This window comes from Nipponia nippon, unplaced genomic scaffold, assembly GCF_047370975.1.
Source record: "Nipponia nippon isolate SJK-2023a ecotype South Korea unplaced genomic scaffold, ASM4737097v1 scaffold_5, whole genome shotgun sequence".
Classification (NCBI taxonomy): Eukaryota; Metazoa; Chordata; class Aves; order Pelecaniformes; family Threskiornithidae; genus Nipponia; species Nipponia nippon.
Genome location: NW_028262369.1, coordinates 82,132,088 through 82,153,679, shown reverse-complemented (window position 1 = coordinate 82,153,679; position 21,592 = coordinate 82,132,088). Strand labels below are relative to the sequence as shown.

Genomic DNA, 21,592 nt, shown 5'->3' with positions numbered 1-21,592 from the left:
ACCACAGACAGTGTCTCAGCGGTGAGGTGTGACTTGTCACAGTCCTCTTGCTTGAGCCCCACAGATTACCATGCACTGGGAGAGGGGCAAGTCCCACCTGGGCTTTTTATCCTGGCCTCTCATCATTCCCTTCCTATCATATCCTCTTGTGACAGAAAAGAAAATGAAAATGCTTCCATCAAGTGTATCCTTCCCTTCCATCTTACCATATGTATCTCCCTCAAAGGATGAAGAAACACGCTCAAGTGGCTTTGCCTGTAAGTAACTGATTTTTCCCATCTCAAAACCTGACAGGCCGGCAGTGTCCATCCTTGCAGAAAAGTTGCAATCACAGGGCTTTGTACAAGAATGGAGCCGGGTGAACGGCAGCATATCCCTGTCCTCCTGACACCCACCAGAAACGCTTACTCAACATGCTTTTTTTGCAAAGAGCCTCAGAAGTCTTAAAGGTTTTGCAGAATAGCAAAAAATTCATGGGCAGAAAGGAAAGAAGAAAAGGGAACATGTGGTATAAGCTTGCATTAGACGTCCGTAAGCTATAAATAGAAGATAAGGACTGAATTTCTCTGTCCTTTTACCTACATTTTGGACAGCTTACGTTCATTGCTCCTCTGTGTGAGTGGGCTCTCATCATGACAGAGGCCATCAATAATCTCTCTTTCCTAAAACGGGCTGTTTCTGGGAAGAGGGGTACACCTGTGATGATAATTACATAAGCAGCGAACAACTTTGCTAAGATTAATCAAAGGCAAGGAACTAATAAAAAAATGTTCTCTATCTTTTAGATGTGGAAGAAGTTAAATCAGGACATCGAACTCTAGCTATTTTTCATCCCTAAAGAAATGGTAATTTTACTACATAGAATACTAAATGTAGTGAAAACCTACCAGTAAAATCTATAAATTTAAAAGAACAAAGCCAAGACAAGGAATCTTAAAGGCAGTTGTGCATCATGCAACCAAATTAAAGAACCTCATATAAAATCAATGCATTTAACGTACCATTTGCCATTTAACTTTCGATTTTTCTGCTTCAAACTTGGCCACCTCTTTTCGGTCTTGAACTGACACCAGTAATTTCCATATACAAAGTAAAACAATGCCAATGAGAAGGATAGCAAGAGTGACACCCACCATTATCATCGGGATATTGGGAAGCTGTGGGCAATCTGTGGAAACAAAACAAATTATGACTGTGGATATCCAATCAATAAATTTTAGGCAATTAAAAACAGCCAAGAGGCATGCTGGGCTTCTCATTTGCTGCGAGCTGGGCATGCCTTTTCCTTCACGTCCATGTTATTTTCCTCCTGCTAGCTTTCTAAAGGGTTTGTGAAACTGGCTGAAAAATATTGCATTAAAATGTTAAAAAAAATAATTGCTAACTTCTTCCACTGCTCTTTTACCATGTCAATTAGCAGCTGCTGGATACAGACCCAGATTCTGAACAGAAAAGTTAGAAAATTATTTTCAGATCTGTGTCAATGTAATTCTAAAAAACAGGGCTGAGTTGACAAGATTATGAATTTTACAATGTTACGGCTGAAGCTCTACTTCAATTAACTGATATTCAGTGTGTTGCAGAGGAGAAGATTCTAGTGAGATCCATATCAGGGTAAAGTCACCAACGATATTGAGAAAACAGAGGAAACTGCATTTCGCTCATGAAAACAATGAGGAAAAAAATCCACTAGACTTGCTGAAAACACTGGACTGAACAATTTGAAGGAATTTTGCATTTTGAGTTCTGCAATAAATTTTATCATACAATATTTCAGAGAGTCAAAACTAAAACTGAAGCTTTTGCTTCGCCAAAACACAAAGAAGATTGATTATTTTAATACTAAAAAGTATTGCTTATGAAAGTCAGTGAACCTTACTATTTTACAAAATTTTCTGCTGAACCATTGTTTAAGGACATTGAAAAATTCATTTTGGTCTTACTTTGGCTTACGTGATTGTATTTCACATTACTTTTTTGCTTGATGTCATCACTTAACTAATTCTGGGGGGTCTGATTTGAGCAGTGGGTTGATGCTCTGGCTACTGGTGCCGTCTTGACTTCAGTTCCATAAATGAAATCAATTTCTAGAGCATTTCTGAGGTCTCAGTTCACGTTCGCATGCATCGCAGCTGCCACAGCACAATAGTTTCAAGGCCCAGGAGCAGAACAGCAGATGACAGTGAAGCTGGTTGTTGTGGAGTTGTGGGAGGGCCATTGCACAGCGTTTAATGAACTGTGCCTTCCCTAAGATGTCTCTTTCACTTTTTTTTTTTCCAGATCTACTTAAAATGCGTAGTAAATGTATTTAATAAAGAGAAAATCTTTCCCTTAAATTCTTGAGTCTTAGGGGTGTAGTTTATAAAGGGATGTGCTTCTTTAGGAGTAGCTTTGTTACAACCATCTTTGCTGTAATAATAACCTATACGAAACCAGACTACTGTTCTTATGGTAGAAGCTGGATTTTTTGCACAGTGAAATCACTTTCATTCTCACATGTATGCTAGAGAAAGGCTACACAAAGAGTTAACAAAACAAATGCCATTTGTGCCACCAGAATGAGGATACAAATCTGCATGGCTTTCCCTAAAACAATAACTAACATTTAGCACTGAGACACTGGGTGTGTCCAAAAAAAAAAAAAAAAAAGGCATTTTTATTGCCTGGAAACTAAACTGTTTGGCAGCTGAAAAGTGGTGTCTGTGTTCTCTCCTGTCCTACATGATTAGGAGCTTTCATGAAAAATCAGTAGTGAAACAATAAGAAGTAATATTAAATGAAAGGATATAAAGAGATCTGTTGAATATCTGTTAGTTAAGCAAAATATTCAAAACTTAATGATACTGCAACATTAAACATAATTATAAATATATTTTAGAATTTCATCAGGTATACCCAATCAGATAGTCTTTTGGATATTTGTCCATCTATGAAACATAGGTCATTTCAAAGTGAATCATAGTTTTCTCAAATGACATTTGGCATCATCATCTTAGAATTGCACAGGGCTTTAGAAAAATTAACTTACTCTTGCAGCCCAGGGATCATTCTGCCCATCTTTCATGAAAGGCCAAGTATTTCTTTTACTACCGCATGAAATAAGGAGGTGCTCTTTTGGCTGGGCAGAGGAGAGCTACAAACACAAGGAGGTGCAGTGCTGCTTAAAATTGCTCAGCTTCTAGGTAGCTCACCCTGCCTGTGTGTTTAAATCAGATTTCACATAGAAAAAGCAATATTCACTGCTTACCTTTCTGTTCTATGCTGTGAATGACTGTCCTTCCCTGCTCATCCATAGCCAGTAGAAATGTGGTTATACATTCATTTCCCCCCTGCAAAGAGCAGGGAATGGATTTATCCTCTGAATAATCTGCAGAGGGAGGGGAAAAAGTAATTAATCAGATCAAATGAAATTTAACATGTAATAAGAAGAGAGACTGGTGGCATCATGTTTGTCACAGCCTCGTCTGTGGATGGTACAGAGTGAAAGACGAAAGCAGAAATACCCTCAGAATTTCTACTAAATGTAACGACTTTTCTTCCAACCCTAGTTTTGTTTTATTTCTGATTTTTCACTTGTATTTCTGAAGAACTGATCCAGGTGTTGTCAATCTGCACTGACCATCTAGTGCACCTTATTAATCTAGTGTACTGTGAATGTCAATGAATTGGCAGTGCTTCCAAGATGCTTAACCACCAGCTGTCTAGGAAATGTAATAGTCCCCAATTACAGGACAAAGTAAACAGTATGTTCTCTTGGGTTTGCAGCTACTCCTACCATGCCTAGATTAGGTTTCAGAAGTAGATACACATACATCAAACAGCAATGGATACTGTTAAAAGGGCTGCCATTTATTTCTTCCACAATAGCCCTCTCAAAGATTAGTGTGTCCAGTACTGTCACAACAGTAAATATAGATTAATAACAGAAAACTGCGATTCCGGGATCTTTGTAATGTGATTCCAGGGGAAGCAGATAAAAAGTGACCTGAGACGACAGTCTGCCCCCATTTATTTGTCTCTCCATTTAATGTAGATCTGCACAAAAACTTAATCCATTTTTTTCCCCAGATGATTGCTAACCGGGAAACCTTTTCTGCTGAGAAAAGTTCATTCAAAAGGAAGAGGGGGACAGGAGGAAGCTGGCTGTGAGGGACGATATAAAGCAAATAAGATGATCGAAAATTGAGACTACAGGTCCAGAGCCAGAAATGCCGTAATTTGGAGCGTAACCATTATATAATATTTTTAGAGCAAAAATATCTGACCTTATAACTGTGTGCAATAATACCTCTGGGACTGAACGCTTCTTATGTTTCCATATAACCCATGATTTGAATAGCATTGGAAATCTAGGTATGCTTTTCCATACATTTTTAGAAAAACTTCTTAGGTTTTATTTTTAGAGGTAAGAAAAAACAGTAGACTTCTCAGACATTTCTTTAAAAATAATTGTCACTCTCCATTGTTTCTTACCCATTCAAAACTCTTACTGAAATTTCATAAGCAACTGTGCTAAAAATCTTAAGCCCTCAAACTTTAATATGAAGAGTAATGAAATATAAAGTAGGAATCAGACAGGAATATGAATTTTAAAGAAACCTATGGTACATAAAGAAATAAGTGCTCAATTTTTTTTCTTTTTTTTTTTTTTCATATTGCTTATTATCATAAGGTTTGGTCTTATAGAAAACACTATTAAACACCATAGAAAATACGAAAGTATAAATAGCTGACTACCCTACAGTCCTTTTCTCTGCTTGTTATAAAAAGAGAACCACATCTGGTTGGATTTTAATGGAAACGTGCTCTTGATTTGTGATAATCTTGTATTTAACCTGTTGCCTGTCCTTGGTGGCAGAGCAATGTGTTATCTGTCAAGGTGACAGGCAGACAAGACTTGCTGATTTAACAAGATTTGGGTTTTGTTAGAAGGGCCACAAACTGCAGACTGAGAGTACTGAATTTATGGCAGTCATTGCCAGGTCACAATTCCAGTAACGCTGTCACAAGTTTTGCAATATTTGTTGTTTCCCAACTCTTTTAAGCAAGCAGATCCAAAGAATATTAGCTTGCTTTAAAAAAAAACAAAAAAAAAGGAAAAGGGTAGTTGTTTGCTATCTTGAAGGCAGAGAAAAACTTGCAGACATGTTCCAAGTGGCATCCAGAAGGCAGTAACTGCAAATATATTAGTTATTTTTAAATTGTAATTTTTAATTTAATGTCATTATTTGAGACCAAGGGGAACAGAAATCTCATCATGTGCAAGGATGTAGAAATGAAAGCAAAGATGCCAGTTCAAGCTATTCAGAACCCAGCTTATGCTTAGTATTTTTATTTCTCTGATGTTATTTTCAGGGTGAGGGATCACTAAGAGAGACTATTGCACAGATTATTGCCAGTTCATCAGCACAAAAATTTGCCTAGGTAGGTAAACTTCTGTAATTTACACCTGTGTAATTTTCTGCATTCTGCAGTGAATCATCATAATTTTCCCACTTCTGCCTGCAGCTAATTCCATTAATTTCAATGGTATTTGAAATCACTGGGGTCACACTGGAAGAATTGGGTAACAGTGGCAAGCTGAAGCCTCGAAGTGCGAAAGACTTTCCTAACAGATACTTAGATAAAAGATTCAACAAAAAAAATTGACTGTAAATTTAAACGTCATTATGCCCTTTCTTATTTGTCTTTTGCTCAACAAAATGCTTTTTTTGAACAGTTTCATCTCATTCTGAGTTAACACAACAGCGCAGTGCTGATATAGAGGTTTATTCAGGCTCCAGCATCCACTTTGTTGCTGCACTGGGAATTTGTGCAATGTCAACGCTATGGGGTAGGAAAAACTTCGTTTCTCCAAGCAAAGTGTAGCTGTCCCTGCTGGGTTTGCGGCAGGAGCAGCCTGGTGCCCTGTGGCCGGGGTGGTGGCAGGAGCCGCTTTTTAGGAATTGTGATTCCTCCTGGGTAGTGAGTAGAGCAACAGGGGCTCCTCTTACACCCATCTGGCAAAGGCGGGATTAGCCCGATTTAATATTCAAATATTAAAAATGGATTAAAATAAATATACAAAAGCGATGCCTGCCGTGGAGATGAGCCCAGTAAATGCAAAGCCATCCGCACCTCCAGAGCTGCTGTGCCATCCCGTGCCCTGCTGGATCCCCGGCGGGGAGGCCGCCCGCGCCGCGGCCGCCCCAGTCACCCTGCTGCGGGGAGCAGGAAGAGGAACCCCCAGCACCCGCAGGACCGAGGCAGAGGAGGCGAAAGACACGGCTCAGAGGCTAAAACAGGCATTCCCAGGAAACAGGAAAATGTAAAGCCTACGCTTGTTTTATTGCTCCACCGTTCCAGTCGTTGTGTTGCAACGTACGCATGCAAAAGAGAAAGTAAATCTTTAACTGCTAATATTTTATTTAACCGAGAACAATTTCTAGTTTTCAAAAAGCCTCGAAGCATTAAAGAAACTGAAATATAAACCAGAAACAAGCAGTATGCTGCCATATGAAGTTGCTCAATAATCTGTCTTAAATATTATGTAGTGGTCTAGTTATACCCCTGTAAAAAAAATTTTTTTTTAGGTAATACGGTTTTGATTTTAGGATTTTTTTTTTAACTATTATTTTCAAGATTTTTTTTTTCCCCTCAGGACTTCTTAATGAGGCTACCTCCATGCCAAAACCAATCCTTTGAGCTATTACACAAGCATTTATGATGAAACACAGTTTGCAACAGCTGCTTTTTTTTTTTTTTTTTTTTTTTGAGAGAGGTTAGGATGGGAACAGTTATCCAGCCTTCACTACAGCAGTTGCTGTAACTGCTGCAAATAAATTTCAAATCTAAAGAATTAGCTGACGGTTCCAATTGGGGAAGCACAGGACATGAAAAAAAGGAAATAAGCAGGAACAGGAGGTGATATTGTCGTGCTCATATTCCTGTGACCTCTGTGTGCGGGAACAGAGCTTATAAGTGACTGTTCCTGCTCTCGATTAGTATTCATTATGTTTGAAAGCAGAATGTCTTATATATTCCTAGCCACAAATATCTGCTATCTGGCAATAGCAACCTGAAATAATACAACAAAAGTGCTCATATGTTTTTGAAGCCTGTAAAGACATTTTTATATTTATAAACAAATGCCGATGTCTAAAAAGGCAAAGCATAATAATAATTTTAATAAAAATATAAAATTAGAATTAGTTTTCCTTACAAGGGCAATATTTGCAACTTTTGAGCTCTATATTATAGAGTAATCAAAACCAAAAGGTGTAGCTTTGTTGGAAAGATGTGTATCAGTGAAATTTATGCATGCATGCAGCTCTGGATGGGTTTCCAACAGTTTACAGGCACAATCCTTAGAGGTGCATACAACATTCTGCGTTGTCATCCTAACTTTTATATTTGTCTGATTTAATGCTTATGTTTACATCTGTGGTGTGGATATAATGCACCTATGTCCTGCCTCACCTAACAATTGCGTTTTGCCATAGGATTAGGGTTAGAGTTGCCATAAGAATAAATACAGGCTGCCTACTGTACAGGCAAGCACCTTCCTCTACAGGAAAGGAAAAAACTTTAATGTAGTATTTCATTTAAAGTTATATTTTTTTTCTGAGAATACTATTTTATTCAAAGTTAATTCCTATTCCAGAAATTCCCATTGATGGAGGGCAGTTTTGAATTACAACGAGCAACTGAAAGATGTGCTTAGCCTCTAGGATACTAGGAATGTCTCAGTAAAACTTGACAAGAAGCAGAACATCTTTGCCACAGGTTAAAGGGCTGTGTCTAGTTGTCGACTGTAATCAAGAGTCTGCATAAGAACTGGAGTCAGGTTTTGCATTTATATGGTAAAAGAAGCCACACTGGAACTCATGGTGCAGGCATGACTTAACCTCAGGGGCTTTCATCAGCCACTGATTTGCAGGGCCTGGTATTTATTAAATTCTGTCCTTTCTTACATAAACTGCTTAGAAAGTAGGCGTGATCCAATGAGTTAATTAACCTGGAGGGGATCTGCATTTCCTTCTTACCACAGAAGAACCATAGACAGACAGCAATCGCCTTATGATCCCTAATATAATTTCACAGCAGAAAAACAAGGCTACTTTCAAATACATCATTACTGGAAGTGGAAACTATCACTAATCACGCATACACAGAAAAGGAAGATTGAGCGTACAAACCCTCTGCAGTGCTGACAGTTGCATCAACCAATTTGCATTTTTCACTGCATTCTCCCGGTGACTTGTCATCGGAAGCCAAGTGACATTCCACACAGCTCCTGCGGAAAATAATTCAGTGGCTCATCAATCTCTGCCTGTCACAAAGGAACAATATAAAAGCCAGTACATATGCATCTGCATTTTAAAAAGAAGCTAAACAAAAGGTCTTGTGCTATTCTCAGAAATATGATAGGTATTGCCACCAAAAAAAACCCACAACCAAAACAAACAAAAAGAAAACCCACCTGAATAAAGGTATTGTGGATAAGCTCTCTCTTGTCCTCTTTTCTCTCCCAGCTTATTAGCTACCAGACAGAACCCCAGGCAACATTATTCATGTAGGTCTATCAAAGACTTGGGGTTACTCACACATAACATTCATTTTCAAAAATAAATATCCTGAACTAAGCTCACACTAAATACCAGCCAAAGGAATGCCTAGCAGATGAACAATATCTGAAATCGACTTCAGAGAGATCAAGCTGGGGCACCTACTATAAGTCTTCCTTTGTTGAAAGTCTATTGGATAATGTATTAAAACACTCTTCAGGTGTCCCTACAGATGTCTCATGGATGTGAATACTTGTCTCAGGAATTACTTACTTAGATGCTAATTATACTAATGCAATTTACTGGAAAATTATTTGCTTTATTTAATGGTGGAATCCCAGAAATATTATTTAAAAACAGAGAGTCTAAAACAATTCCTTTAGAAGTCTCTGAAAATCTTCCCAGTAATTCAGTGAGGATTTTAATAAATCCAGAGTTCATTCATGGAAAAAGAAAACAATGAACAGAATTCATATATGAAAATTTTTGATGCAAAATGTACCTTGCTGATTCTTCACAAATAGCTTCAGCCAGATTGAGGGGCTGAGACTCCGAGAAGCAGCCTGAAGGGCTGACTGCTTAAAGAAAAGGAAAGAGAAGGACTGCAGCAAAACATCCAAAAAAACCCTGGCCATCTCCTGTTGCATTGAGTTACATATATCCATGGGAATACGCTGAGGCTGCCGAGATTATCTGTGTGGGATGGAGATGACCTTATCACTCTCTCTGGAGATGGTGAATAGTAAAAGCAAGCGGGTAATGGGATAGCCTCTGTCTCATGGAGACAAATTCAGTGTTGTTGGTTTTGTCATATTTGCCTTGTTTCTCATACTACCACTCTTTTTCTCAGCTGTCTAGCCATTAATCTCAATCCCCTCTGACCTGGTCTTTCAGCTCTCTTGGGTACCCTACCCAGACATTCCCAATGTTCTCTCTTTTTGGCTTTCCCTGCCTTGCATTTCAGCAAGGGAAGTGACTGCAACAAAGAGAAAAGATCTAACACTGCATACAATATACATGTTTAAATAGGCTAATGTAGTGCCCACTGTGTAACTTTATATTTCTTATTCTCTGCCAAATTGGACAGAGCAAAGCAGCAGCATTGTCCTTTGTGTTTAGAGCTGTTGCATGCAGAAATTCTTATCCTGGTTTCAGCTGGGATAGAGTTAATTTTCTTCCTAGTAGCTGGTATAGTGCTGTGGTTTGGATTTAGTGGGAGAATAATGTTGATAACACATTGATGTTTTTGTTGTTGCTAAGTAGTGTTTACACTAAGTCAAGGACTTTTCAGCTTCCCGTGCTCTGCCAGGTGCACAAGAAGCTGGGAGGGGGCACAGCCAGGACAGCTGACCCAGACTGGCCACAGGGCTATGCCATACCGTATGGCATCATGCTCAGTATATAAACTGGGGGGGCTGGTAGGGGGGCAGCAATCTCTGCTCGGGGACTGGCTGGGCATCGGTCAGCGGGTCGCGAGTGGTTGCATCACTTGTTTTTCCTGGGTTTTGTTTTGCTCTCTCTCTCGTTTTCTCCTTTTCATGATAATTATCATTATAATTATTATATTTCAATTATTAAACTGTTGCTATCTCAACCCACGAGTTTTCTTACTTTTGCTCTTCCGATTCTCTCCCTCATCCCACTGAGGTGGGGGGGGTGACCAACCGGCTGTATGGTGCTTGGCTGCTGGCTGGGGTTAAACCACAACAGTTCTCTTTACTTAAAGCTTTGAACAAACTGTTTGGCTTGGTGTCATAGGTCCAATTTAGCACCAACATAAATGACGATTAAATCACATGCCACAGAATAGCTTCACATCTCAGATATAGTGTAGACTGCAATGACAGGTATGAAAATACAGTGGCAGAGAGCTGGTATGGAAGAGAAATGGGCCTCGACTCTAAATAAGTAGACATGACATCATCATGAAACATTAATGCAACTTACACTGACTGGGCGCTCAGCAAGCAAAACCAGGGTCATTAATAACACGCATTCTGTGAAGCCTAATTCAACTTGTAGCTTAAATTTCTACTGAAGCGTGCTCATTTTGGATGACTTTAGCCCTGGAAGAGCCCACGTAACACAAGCACAAGCATGGGTGTACTTAGAGTGGTCAGCTTTACGTCACGCATATTTTTGGTTGCTTTTCCTATCATGCACCGTAGCATACACCACACATCACAGCAGGGAAGCTACATAAATTTTGTATGCTCAGTGAACAGAGGACACTTCACCATTTACAATCAATTTATCATCAACTTATACATGACATACAGCTACCCACTGATTTCATCCCCAGACTATGACCTACTTTATCATAGTTGGGCCTCTTTAATTCAGCGAAGCTTAACTGAATTTGGACTATGAATTTGCATATGTGTAAAGCTTGAGCAGACAGCGTGACCTTATTAATTCATATGCATGAGAATGGTCATACAAATGCCAAATTTTTCTGCGAGTCCTCATTTTTGCTGTAGCAGCTATGCTGGGGTGTTTTCATTCTGTACTGTGGACTGGAAGGAGGTTCATCTGGTTTTGTCTGATGTTATCATATAAAGGCCACCATTCTGGTTAGTTGTACAGCCAGGGACAGCAGCGGAAGTGTGATGTTTTACTTGCGCTGCTTGAAGGTGATTAAATTGTTTTCCATAAAGTTCTTTTGTACAAGAGTAATGCTGATAAATGGTTGATGTATGAGTTACGATTACTCTTCTTAAAGGGCAAAGAAGCTCTTGGGTTCTGGTCTGTAAATCCAATTTACAGTAGCGGCAGTAAGCACACAGCTGAGGCAGTATAGGAAATAGATACCTGGATGATACAAACATGAGAGATGTAAAACCAGCACATTACCGCCTGGAACTGCAAGGGTCACCGCAGAGAGGGCATTTTTCACACGTTTGGCCTGAAGCCCCCGGATGGGTACAAGCACACGATCCACAGACGCATTCGCCTCTCCCGCTGCACAGCGTCCCATCCTCAGCAATGCAGGCGCTGGTGTCAGTTGTGCAATTACAGTATTCACCAGTCCATCCGCTGTGGCACGTGCATTCCCCACAATCACAGTCACCATTGCCTGGAAAAACATTTATTATACTTCAAATCAGTCTCTTAATAAGAATCTGAATGATGGCCTTTAAAATTGTGCTCCTTAATAGCAGATATTTTCCCCTCTCCAACTCTTCTCACTCTTAAACATTCTTCTTCCTCCCCCAGCATTTTCAGTTTTAAGCCAGAGGATCAAATTTTCGCTTAGGCTGGCTGTAAGCCAGTGCAGCTCCATTCTCTTCACTAGAGTCCTCCACACAGATCTTATCTCCCAACAGTGCACAACCTAACGGGTAAATCCTCATTCATTTATAGCAGCATAATTTCAGCCTATCTGTTCAGCACAATCTCATTGCTGGTTCCTGCCAGTTTAATGCTATTCCTGTTGTTTCAATAGAATTGCTTCTGATTTATACTGGTATAGCCCAGGAAAAAAATTGTAAATAGAAGTTCTCAAATTCTGATTGTATGTTACTAAGATAAACCAAGAATCATTGAGGTTACTGGGTTAAAATTATAAAAATATCAGAATTATCCTGAAAGTGATTAATTAAGATTAATTAATTAAGATGGCTATGCTTTGATAATTATGTCAGAGTCAATTGTACACTGGCTAACACCAATGTATGTCGATATACTTACCTAAACGTCCTTGGAGCTACAATCATCTACAGCCTTAAAAGTCTGACGTAGTGTGATTGTAGCTGATAAGCTCCAATAAAGCCAGGACAACTTAGACTAGCTATGAAGTGGTTAAAGGTGTCTCATTTTTAAATTTGAAAACAGGGTTCAAAATTGTTTCTTGTTTTAAGTCTAAAGATCATTCAGAAATAGTAAATCACACTTTGTACAGAATTGATTTCAACTGAGTATATGATGAAAATAGAGATTCACAAGCTCATAGCTAGGAGTGAGACAATAAAGCTCTAAAATGCAGACACTAAAAATTGCGTCAAGGGACTGTACCTCCGCACTGGAGCCCTCTGTGTCTCACACACGAGAAGTCATCGCATTCACAGCGTGGCCCGTACACCTTTCCGTACAGGGATGGGTGGCAGACGCACTGCCCGCAGTAGCAGTCGCCTCTGCCGCTGCAGGAGCTCTGCTCTGCCGAGCCCTTGCAGGAGCTGGCGCCGAGGGAGCTCTCGTCGCATTCGCAGTGTGGCCCCACGTACCCTGGGCTGCAGACACACACCCCGCACTCGAACGATCCTTTCCCGTTGTTGCATTTTGGGCTGTTCATCTCGGCCTTTGCCTGACAGTTACAGCTGCATTGGGGATGAATTTCCATTTCCAGCGTGTCACTGAGCCCCACCGGTTTTATCACAATATGCCTTCTGTTTTTTTCACAAGAGGAGAGACTGACAGTCACATTGAAAGAGACCTGGAGGAGAAAACGGTAGCTGTTCAGAGCTGCGGGTCTGCAGAGTGTCTGGAGGCACATGCAGAGGACAGAACAAGAGGGTGGTAGATACTGCCTGCTGTTTTGTAACTTGTTTGGAGGAAGACTATTTAATAAAGAGCAAACTCTCTACCTTGGTGTCCTAAATTCTGTGGACTTCATGTCATTTGAGAATTTGTTCTTTACTTACCGTGTCTCCCACTTTCACATGAGAGCATTTCCTCTGATGTGGAAAAAAGGTCCCGTTGTTACAGATGGCTGTGAAAGAGAGATTGAGCCCTTCTGTCTCTCCCAAGACCTCCAGCTCCACCTCAGACCTCAGCTCCTTAAAGGAAAAAAGCACGAGATGAATGGGGTGATAACACTGCCAAGCACTGCTAATGCTCCTCGTATATGTAACGTGGACTGGAACTTATCCCGACTTACACAAGAGTAAATTCGTGGGTTTGGCACTTTATTTACAGACTTCTCTATTGCAAGAAAAATGGGGAACGAGCAAAACAAAGCAAGTGCCGACAGAACCGGCTTTCAGTGGAAAGCAATGGTGGTATCAGTTTAATATCCGCTATCATGGGGCTTATTTCCTGCCCTTGCAGGAGAATAAATTCAGTTTTTTATTAAATCATCTTTCATCACTAAGTCCTCTGCTGACTGATACAGGTTTTCCTTTAGCTGTGGCCTTACTGAGGAATGGATTTGTGTCCCTGATTACATTGCTAGCACTGGGCTTTTCCTGATTAGCCAGCCTATGTCAATATTGCTCCCTCTTTATCACTCCAGGTAGAATCAAACCTCACGATCTCTCTCACGGCAGGGCAGGCTCCGAGCTCAGTTTTGCCTCTGTGCAGGGCCTCCATGAGTTATCCTGATGTTTCCAGGACCAGAGCCAGAGTCGAGTCCCATAGTGAGCTCCCGCAGACAAGGGGCTCGCTGCCTTCCTTTCTTCTCCCGATGGAAATTCCTCCTTCATGAGCTGTCAGTGCTACTTCAAGCTGTATTTAACAACGTTCTCATTTCTTAAGTCGATTTGTTCAATCAAACTTTCATTTATTAAGTGAAAACCTTACTTCCTGAACTCTCTCATACCATGTTTTTATATTTAACTCTTTAAAATATTTTATAGCAACTTTGCTTACACAACTTAGCCTTAATCCAAAGCCTATAGCAGACCATGGGGAAATTCCCTATGACTTCATTGGACTGTGGTGCAGTAAATGGAAATTTTTCGAAAGTACCTGAATAATTGCCGAGCAAAAGTCTCACTGACTTGGCTTTGTGCTCTTGTGAGCTTAATTGCTTTACAAAATACCCCCTGCCCTTCAATCAAAGCATGAGGAGCTCGCTGAACTTACTTCAGTGAGTCATTCTAGTAAAGGCACCAGGGTGACTCACTGGAGTAAAGGTCTGGTGGGGTAAAACAAACTAAAAGTAGAATAGGTATAAACCTACATAGACAGCAATTCCCTGTCCTTTGTACATGTCCTGGATTCCCTGGAAATTAGTCTTAGGGTTGTGTTTGGTGTTTCTTTTTTTGTTTTTAAAAACATCTTTTCATTTGGAAAACCTTGTCAGTAAACCAAAGCACTTTATTAAAGGACAGCAATGTCATGCAAGACGTGTTCACATAATACCCAGACATCTTTCCAGCACACAGCCAGAGCAGTAAAACTGTGCACCGGGCACCAGGTTGGTAACCTTCGTAGCTCTGGATGAGTCCAGTTTTCCTTTCACGTTTGCTTTAGAGTTAGGTGCTTATGTTGCTATTGAAACAATGCAGAGATTCTTAGAAAATAATTTGTTTGCAATAGCTGGGCTCTCACAAAAGGACCAAACATAGCAAACCTCCAGATAAAACTGTGAATGTTGGTATGTGCTAATGTTACAGGAAATATCACCAAATAGTCCCTCTTCCACTGGCTGCAAAACTACGAGGCTCAAATAGAGTGCAACCACGAGGGAAAATTAAATGCTGCTGAACACCAAGTTGTAATACTTTGAATCCTGGTGCCTGTATTGGGTCATTATGAACATGCTTTGCTGTTGTGAGAGGTCAAAATACCCACCATACACCACTGAAAATGAATGCATAAACTGTGACAAATTCCAGTTTCTTAGATCTTTATATCTGTGAGGACTTCTAATGGTGTTTTAAATCTACTAAGCTGCCTGGCCATAGTTTGGGGACAAATAGCAGACAGTTTAGTGAGCTTTAAGGCATTCACAGAGAAATATTTGTGGTTCAAAAAATTTTCTGAATGAAACAACAGATAAAGCAGTGTTACAAACTTGTACCCTTGTGTTACCCGTCTTTTTTTAATATATTATTTCTTTGGTCTTATGTTCCTGTAAGTGAAAGGACCAAGCACTGGAAAAAAAGAAGTGGAGTTTTTCTGAAATTTTAAAATCCTACAATGACTTTAATCAAATGGCCCGATATCTGTCACAGTGCATGTTAGCCTACAGCTCTGCCATACAAAGTTATGCAGAATTCAATGTTAAACAAAGAAGGCAGAAATATGCTTACAGAAGAAAATGAATCATACTTGGAAGGAACATGAGAACTCCTTGTAACAAATATTTTGACAGCTCAGACTTTCTTAACTTGCTTACTTCCTCTCTGAAGCTTTTAGATAGCAACACATGGTGAATGGTATTAGCAAACCTTGTGTTCGTACAGCAAGCAAAGACTCGAAAGCACTTTAAAAGCATTAAAAGATTTAGCCTAACTCTGCTCTTGGGGGGCAAATAGTTATTTATTCCTTTTTTCTGGGTAAAGAAACAGAGACACTGGGCATTGAATTACACTGCTGAGAGTATCATGAGAAGGCTGTGACAAAAATGGAATTAGATCTTCTGTTTTGCATGTGATTTTTAACCTTCATTTCCCCCTTCCCAGTCCAAAAAAATTCAGATGTCTTCACTTATGTCAAATAAGGTGTTTTTCAGTGTTTTCTGCTCAGAAGATTTTCAATCATGAAGCAATAAGATTGTTAACCTTTAAGGTTAAGTGTAATAAAAAGGGCTCCGGGAAATTTTGAGTGTGACATGTTGCTACTTGCACACTTTGTACATCTTGAAATGTATGTGGGATTTTAAGAACTTATGAGCAACTCCGGCACATAGTCCAGACATGTTCTACCTGAATGAGGACACGACGAGTTATGGCCCAAAGGCAGGAGCACTGGTCCTGCAGCCGCCTTCCTGCCGCTATGGGAGGGGAGCGAGCACCGAGCTCAGGGTCCCCTCCAGACCCTGCCCACAGCACGGCTGAACCTGGGACCGGCTGAAACAACTCGGGAGCTGCACCAGGGTCACCACTGACAGCTCTGGGAGATAGAATCATAGAATTGTTTAGGTTGGAAAAGACCCTTAAGATCATTGAGTCCAACCGTTAACCTATCACTGCCAAGTCCACCACTAAACCATATCCTCGAGCACCACGTCTACCCTTCTTTTAAATACCGCCAGGGATGGAGACTCAACCACTTCCCTGGGCAGCCTGTTCCAATGCCTGACTACTTTTCACTTCACTTCACTTTTGGTGAAGAAGTATGATCTGCTCAAAGCACGCAGCAGCTAAAAAGCCAACAATGTCCTGGGTGTCACAAGTAAGGATGCTGAGAACAAGACAGAGGGCATCATTTTGCCTCTGTATAAACTTTAGTGTGTGCTGTCGTGCGTACTGCAAGCCCTCTGGTCTCCACATTTCAGGAAGGCCTCACTGGAGTCAGAGAGGGTAGAGAAGATCAGCTGAAGTCACCAAGGGGATAGAGCAGCTGAGGAGAGACTTAAAAGGCTGGGGTTGTCCAATTTGGAGAGAAGGTTGCGGGGGTGGAAGGTGTCTCAGTGATAAAATATTACGAAATCATGAAGACATGAAGACAAGGTGAATGCAGAGTTGTTATTCACCAAACCCTGCAACACCAGAACTAAGCGGCACTCAGTGAAACTTTAAAGGATAGGGAGTAGTTTAAAATGGGAAAAAGAAAAAAGTATCTTGACATAGTGCAACTGAACTCCTTTTTGCCACAGAAGGCAATGGAGACTGAAAATATCAGCAGGTTCAAAAAGGAGAGTAGAAAAAAACCCCGTAGACAATAGGTGACACTAAGGGGAAGAGGCAAGGACGCACTCTCCACCTTTCCAGTGTTCCAGCAAGGCAGAAGGAGCCGTGACACTGCAATTAGAGGAAGCACTGTTCTGCGCTTAACACAATGTTACAGCAAAGGCACCAGGACACAGCACTGGAACAATTATTTTATGTTTTTCCATTACTCACTGGACAACAAAATGGTATTTCAGCTGTTAAGGGTGGGAACCTCTGTCTATACATTAGAGTGCCAGCCTCAAGAAATCCTGATAGGAACCAGATGTGACCAACAACAGATTGGACTCCAGAAGTGAAATCCTGGTGCCAATGGGTGTTTCGTAATAACTTTGCTCATGGAAAGGTTTCCCCTCCTATTTATGACAATGTGTAGACTCTCAAGATTAACCTTAAAGTTCTTTGCTTATTTAATTTTCCATAGAGAATCTTCTGGCATTTTGTATTTCATTTAAAAAAAAAAAAATCATAACTCACCAATTGTATTGCTTTTATAAGAGTTAGAAGAATTTTATTTGCTTTCCTATCATCAAGACCAGAATAGTTTCAGGCATAAAGATGATTGTCTTATTCAGTCGATAGGAGGAAGAGCAGAAAAAAAATGTAAGGAAAGAAATAGAAGCTCTCTGCGAAGAGTTATTTTGCATTGAAGCCAACTGGTAGAGCAGGTTTTTAATGAAAAAGGGCTGAGAACAAAGAGGGAAATCTATGGTATATCAGCATATATGTAAATGACTATATCTGTGTAAAGACATGTAAAACTGTCTAAAAACATTCCCCTGAAAGAAGAGAACCAGGCAGCCAGGATGCCTTTTACAAACAAAGCTCTGAAGAGCAGCACCGTGTTTATGTTCCTGTCATCTTTACAGTATTTCTTGATATTATCTAGAGAAACCCATTCAAGTCTTGGTATTATCTAAACAAACGCATTTTGGCTCCTGCATTCTGCTTTTTAAAAACCTCAGATCAGCCTCACAGGGGCAGCATCAAATTGCTTAAGCAGAGAAGAGCACTGAGCACAGGATAGTGCTTTTTTCCCCAGATATTCCTGCAGAGCAATTGTACATCTGCTCTGGTGACAGCTAGCGATGAGAAGAGAGTTGAGTCCCTGTAGAAGTATTGAACTGGGAGACCTCAATACCTATATTAAAGAAGGCTTAAGAGCAGGTGTGAAATAGAGGACTACGAAGAAGGCAAGACAGATGAGACACTGATGTAACTTTAGCGTTCCAGCACAAGTTAGGAATGACAGAATGTTATAGAAATTTTGTTTGGAAAACCATGAAAACTAGATATAGTTCTATATAGTTCTATAGTTTGTTTCAGTAGAGTTTAGTAAGCATAAATTACAAATAAAACTACTGCTTCTGTGCTCACTTAATCCTCAGAGTAAACAAAACTTTTCCTGTTAAGATCAGCACCTAAGCGTAAAAAAAGAATTATGTTCTTGTAATCAGAAAAAGAATCAAAGACACCTGTTTTTACCAAACTGCAATCTAATTTTGAAACTATAGACACGCAGGAAGAAAACAGTATAACCACCTTACCTGATATGCAGCAATGATCAACTGGAGAATATTTCCAGAATCCTTCTGTAGTCGTCCAACGGTAGCTCCAGGAATAAGTTTTGCATAGTTCTGAAAATATATTAAGAAAAATTTAAAGCAGAAAAAAAAAGACTAAGTGACAAGGTAGATCACAAGGAACTACCATCTGGAAAAGAATAAAATATAGTGGAGCCAACTAAAATAAATAATAGTGACATTTTCAAGGACCCTTGCAGACTCAGTGACACACATCCTATTGAAAAAGTCCTATGGAGAAGTGTTTCACTGAAAATTAATGGGACATATCTTGCTAAAGCACCTCTGTGTGCTTGGAGGTTTGATACTATAGTATTTTTCAGCTACATTTTTTTAAATTTAGAAGGAAGATATATTCTATCAACAGTTGTGGTTTTCTTTAATAAAAATAACCAAAACCAGATTCAGCTGCTCTACTGTTGCTGTACTCTTTGAGAGTCTTGGACTCTACATTCAATAACAGCAGTCACTTTTTTATCTTTGCAAGCAACTGAGCATCTTGAATTCTGATTAGTGAGGGCAGAGAAGTTAAGAAGTTTAAACTAAGGGCTACAAGAACTTTGAACAAAGGCCCTTAAAAAACTGCTGCTGGTTTATGATCGGTGTAACACCCCACATGTATCCCAGTGGTCTGTGGCTATGATTGATTCTGTGTTGACTTTATGTTAATAATATAGTGCCAATTGAACAATTGATTTCAGTGATAAGTTTTCTTTTCTTTTTGCATTAAATTGCATTGTGACACTAACATGGCATCTAGCAGCTAGATTTTAAATAGGCTCGATTAAAATTTATCCTGCCTGATTGTTAACTACATGAACTTCTCTTGCTTGTACCCATGCCTTTGGAAAATAATAAGTGTTCATCATTAAAAACACACATTGTAGCATTCATTTTCCTTTGCAATTTATCATATCAGTGCTGTTATTTTAATTTTAAAAAAATCCAGATAGCTATTAATAGACATGGATATCCCTCTTATACTTTACATCTCCAAAAGCCCTGTGATTACTTTATATATTATGTATGGAATACTTATCATTCATTAGATTTCTAAAGTGCTACTGTAAATCAGTAGGATTAACTGCATTTTATGTTACAGCTGGTGACTTTGCGTTCCTGACTCCTCCTGTGATTAGTGCTCTCTCAAGGATTCTTAGAATATTGAAACTCTGCATTTTGTACACGTGGACCTTTCGGGAGATAATTATGAGAAAAGACGATAAACCTGGAATTTAAAGTATAGCACCCTTTAATCTGTGGCATGCAAAACAAACAGCAGGGATATACTGTTCTGAAGACTTCGCTTTATCTTTCCTCTTTGAACACAAATTTTCTGCATGGTGATACGAGGATGACGTTGCAGCCCAGTCTAAGTGTGTATCCTCCAGTCCATTGGTTAAATCCTACCTTTTAGCAAATATTTCAGTTCAGCCATTAACAAGATGAGGCAGACTGATGGTACTGGAGTGCTACTATCATAAAACATCCAAAAAATGTCATGGAATTGAGTCTTTTAGCAAATATTCATTAAAAGGTGAACTGCTTTTTTATAGAGATACTCTGATTCATGTTGGTGAAATCTGACAATTATATATTTGAGTTCAGTGGGGTTATGTCTAATTTTTAGCAGTGTAAATGACAGAAGAATTTTCATCATAAATAGAGTGTCATGCCCAATTTATAAGAATAATCTGAAATTCTGTGCAAGTGTGGAGACTGGAGTATTTTTAGTTTAATTTTCAGCAGTGAAATGCAGTCTGAAAACCCCAATTTTCAAGCTGTGTTCTCCTGTGGTATAAAAAGAAATAATTTGTTCAAAAAAGGGCAGTTTCTGCTTCAACAGCAGTGCTGTTTACCCAGGATTAAAGAGGGATTATTTCCCCTCATCTAAATGTGAATAAATTTTTAAAGAATTCTTCTTGAAAACGAATAATACAAACAATAATAATAACTACTTCATGAAACCTTAAAGGCTGGTGTTTTCTTTTATACCAAAATAGGATTTACACAATTTGTCAAAATATCATTATTATTGCAATATTCACAGAAGCTTTTAAAATGAATAGCTTCTATAGAATAAAAACATTCCCTGCTGCTTTGGTAATATTCAGCTGAGACTAATGATGCAAAAAGTTAGACATATGTGAATATATTTTAAGAGACCTTTGTTGGGGAAAAAAAAATCTGTTTTATAAATAATCTCAAATTATCAGAGCTCAGTGTGAGGAACTTCCTTCCCTCTCTTGCATTTAATTTTGAGTGGCCTCATAAATGTTTCCACATGACTGTTTTTAAAGTTCTTGTGGTCAGGGAGGGCATCAAACCTAAACCTTCCCCCTCTTTTAGATTGCTGTGCAGGAGTTTGGTCGCATGGAAGGATCAAAACTAACACCAGCTATGTTACACGCTTATGTGTTCTATGCTTGTGCAATCCATAATATTTGCGTGTCAGATAATAATACACATACATGTAAGTGGATAAACTGAAAATTCAGCTGAAGAGGATCAAGCATATTAAATGACTGAATTATTTTGGGCTAAATTGTTGGGGATTATACAGGGCTAGAAATACAAAATATATATTTGACAGTCTGAACACTGCACTTAATAATAATGGAATCTATTAAGTCTATTTAAAGAGGTGCTTTCTAAGCCCTCACAGTCATTTTAATGTACGTTTGTCCCTAAGAACTGAATTATACATAGCAATGGTCAATTTGGGGGTCTGATATAATTAGATGTTGAGGTCAAGTAGATTTGAGATGAGATATTTGGGGAGAGGCTTTCCCCCTCAAAGGATAATTAACTTTGGGAGAGTTTTCTGAGGGAGATTGCAGAATCTCCATCACTGAAGCTTTTAAAAAGAAGTAAGTAAAACAAAGCCAAGAGTGGCTTAATGGTGGTG

At 39.4% G+C, this 21,592-nt stretch overlaps 1 protein-coding gene across 7 annotated transcripts in view; it reads right to left on the bottom strand.

Annotated features, from left to right (window-relative positions):
* ITGB6 (integrin subunit beta 6) overlaps positions 1-21,592 on the bottom strand; it is a 56,538-nt gene that overhangs the window by 7,414 nt on the left and 27,532 nt on the right. For all 7 annotated transcript variants that reach the window (XM_087734022.1, XM_009462109.2, XM_009462108.2 and 4 more), the window contains 7 exons: positions 18,649-18,738; positions 13,187-13,321; positions 12,561-12,978; positions 11,400-11,622; positions 8,178-8,275; positions 3,248-3,367; positions 1,002-1,168 (listed from right to left, as the gene is read on the bottom strand). In XM_087734022.1, the coding sequence (XP_087590148.1) occupies positions 1,002-1,168; positions 3,248-3,367; positions 8,178-8,275; positions 11,400-11,622; positions 12,561-12,978; positions 13,187-13,321; positions 18,649-18,738 (1,251 nt within the window). The remainder of the gene's footprint in view (positions 1-1,001; positions 1,169-3,247; positions 3,368-8,177; positions 8,276-11,399; positions 11,623-12,560; positions 12,979-13,186; positions 13,322-18,648; positions 18,739-21,592) is intronic.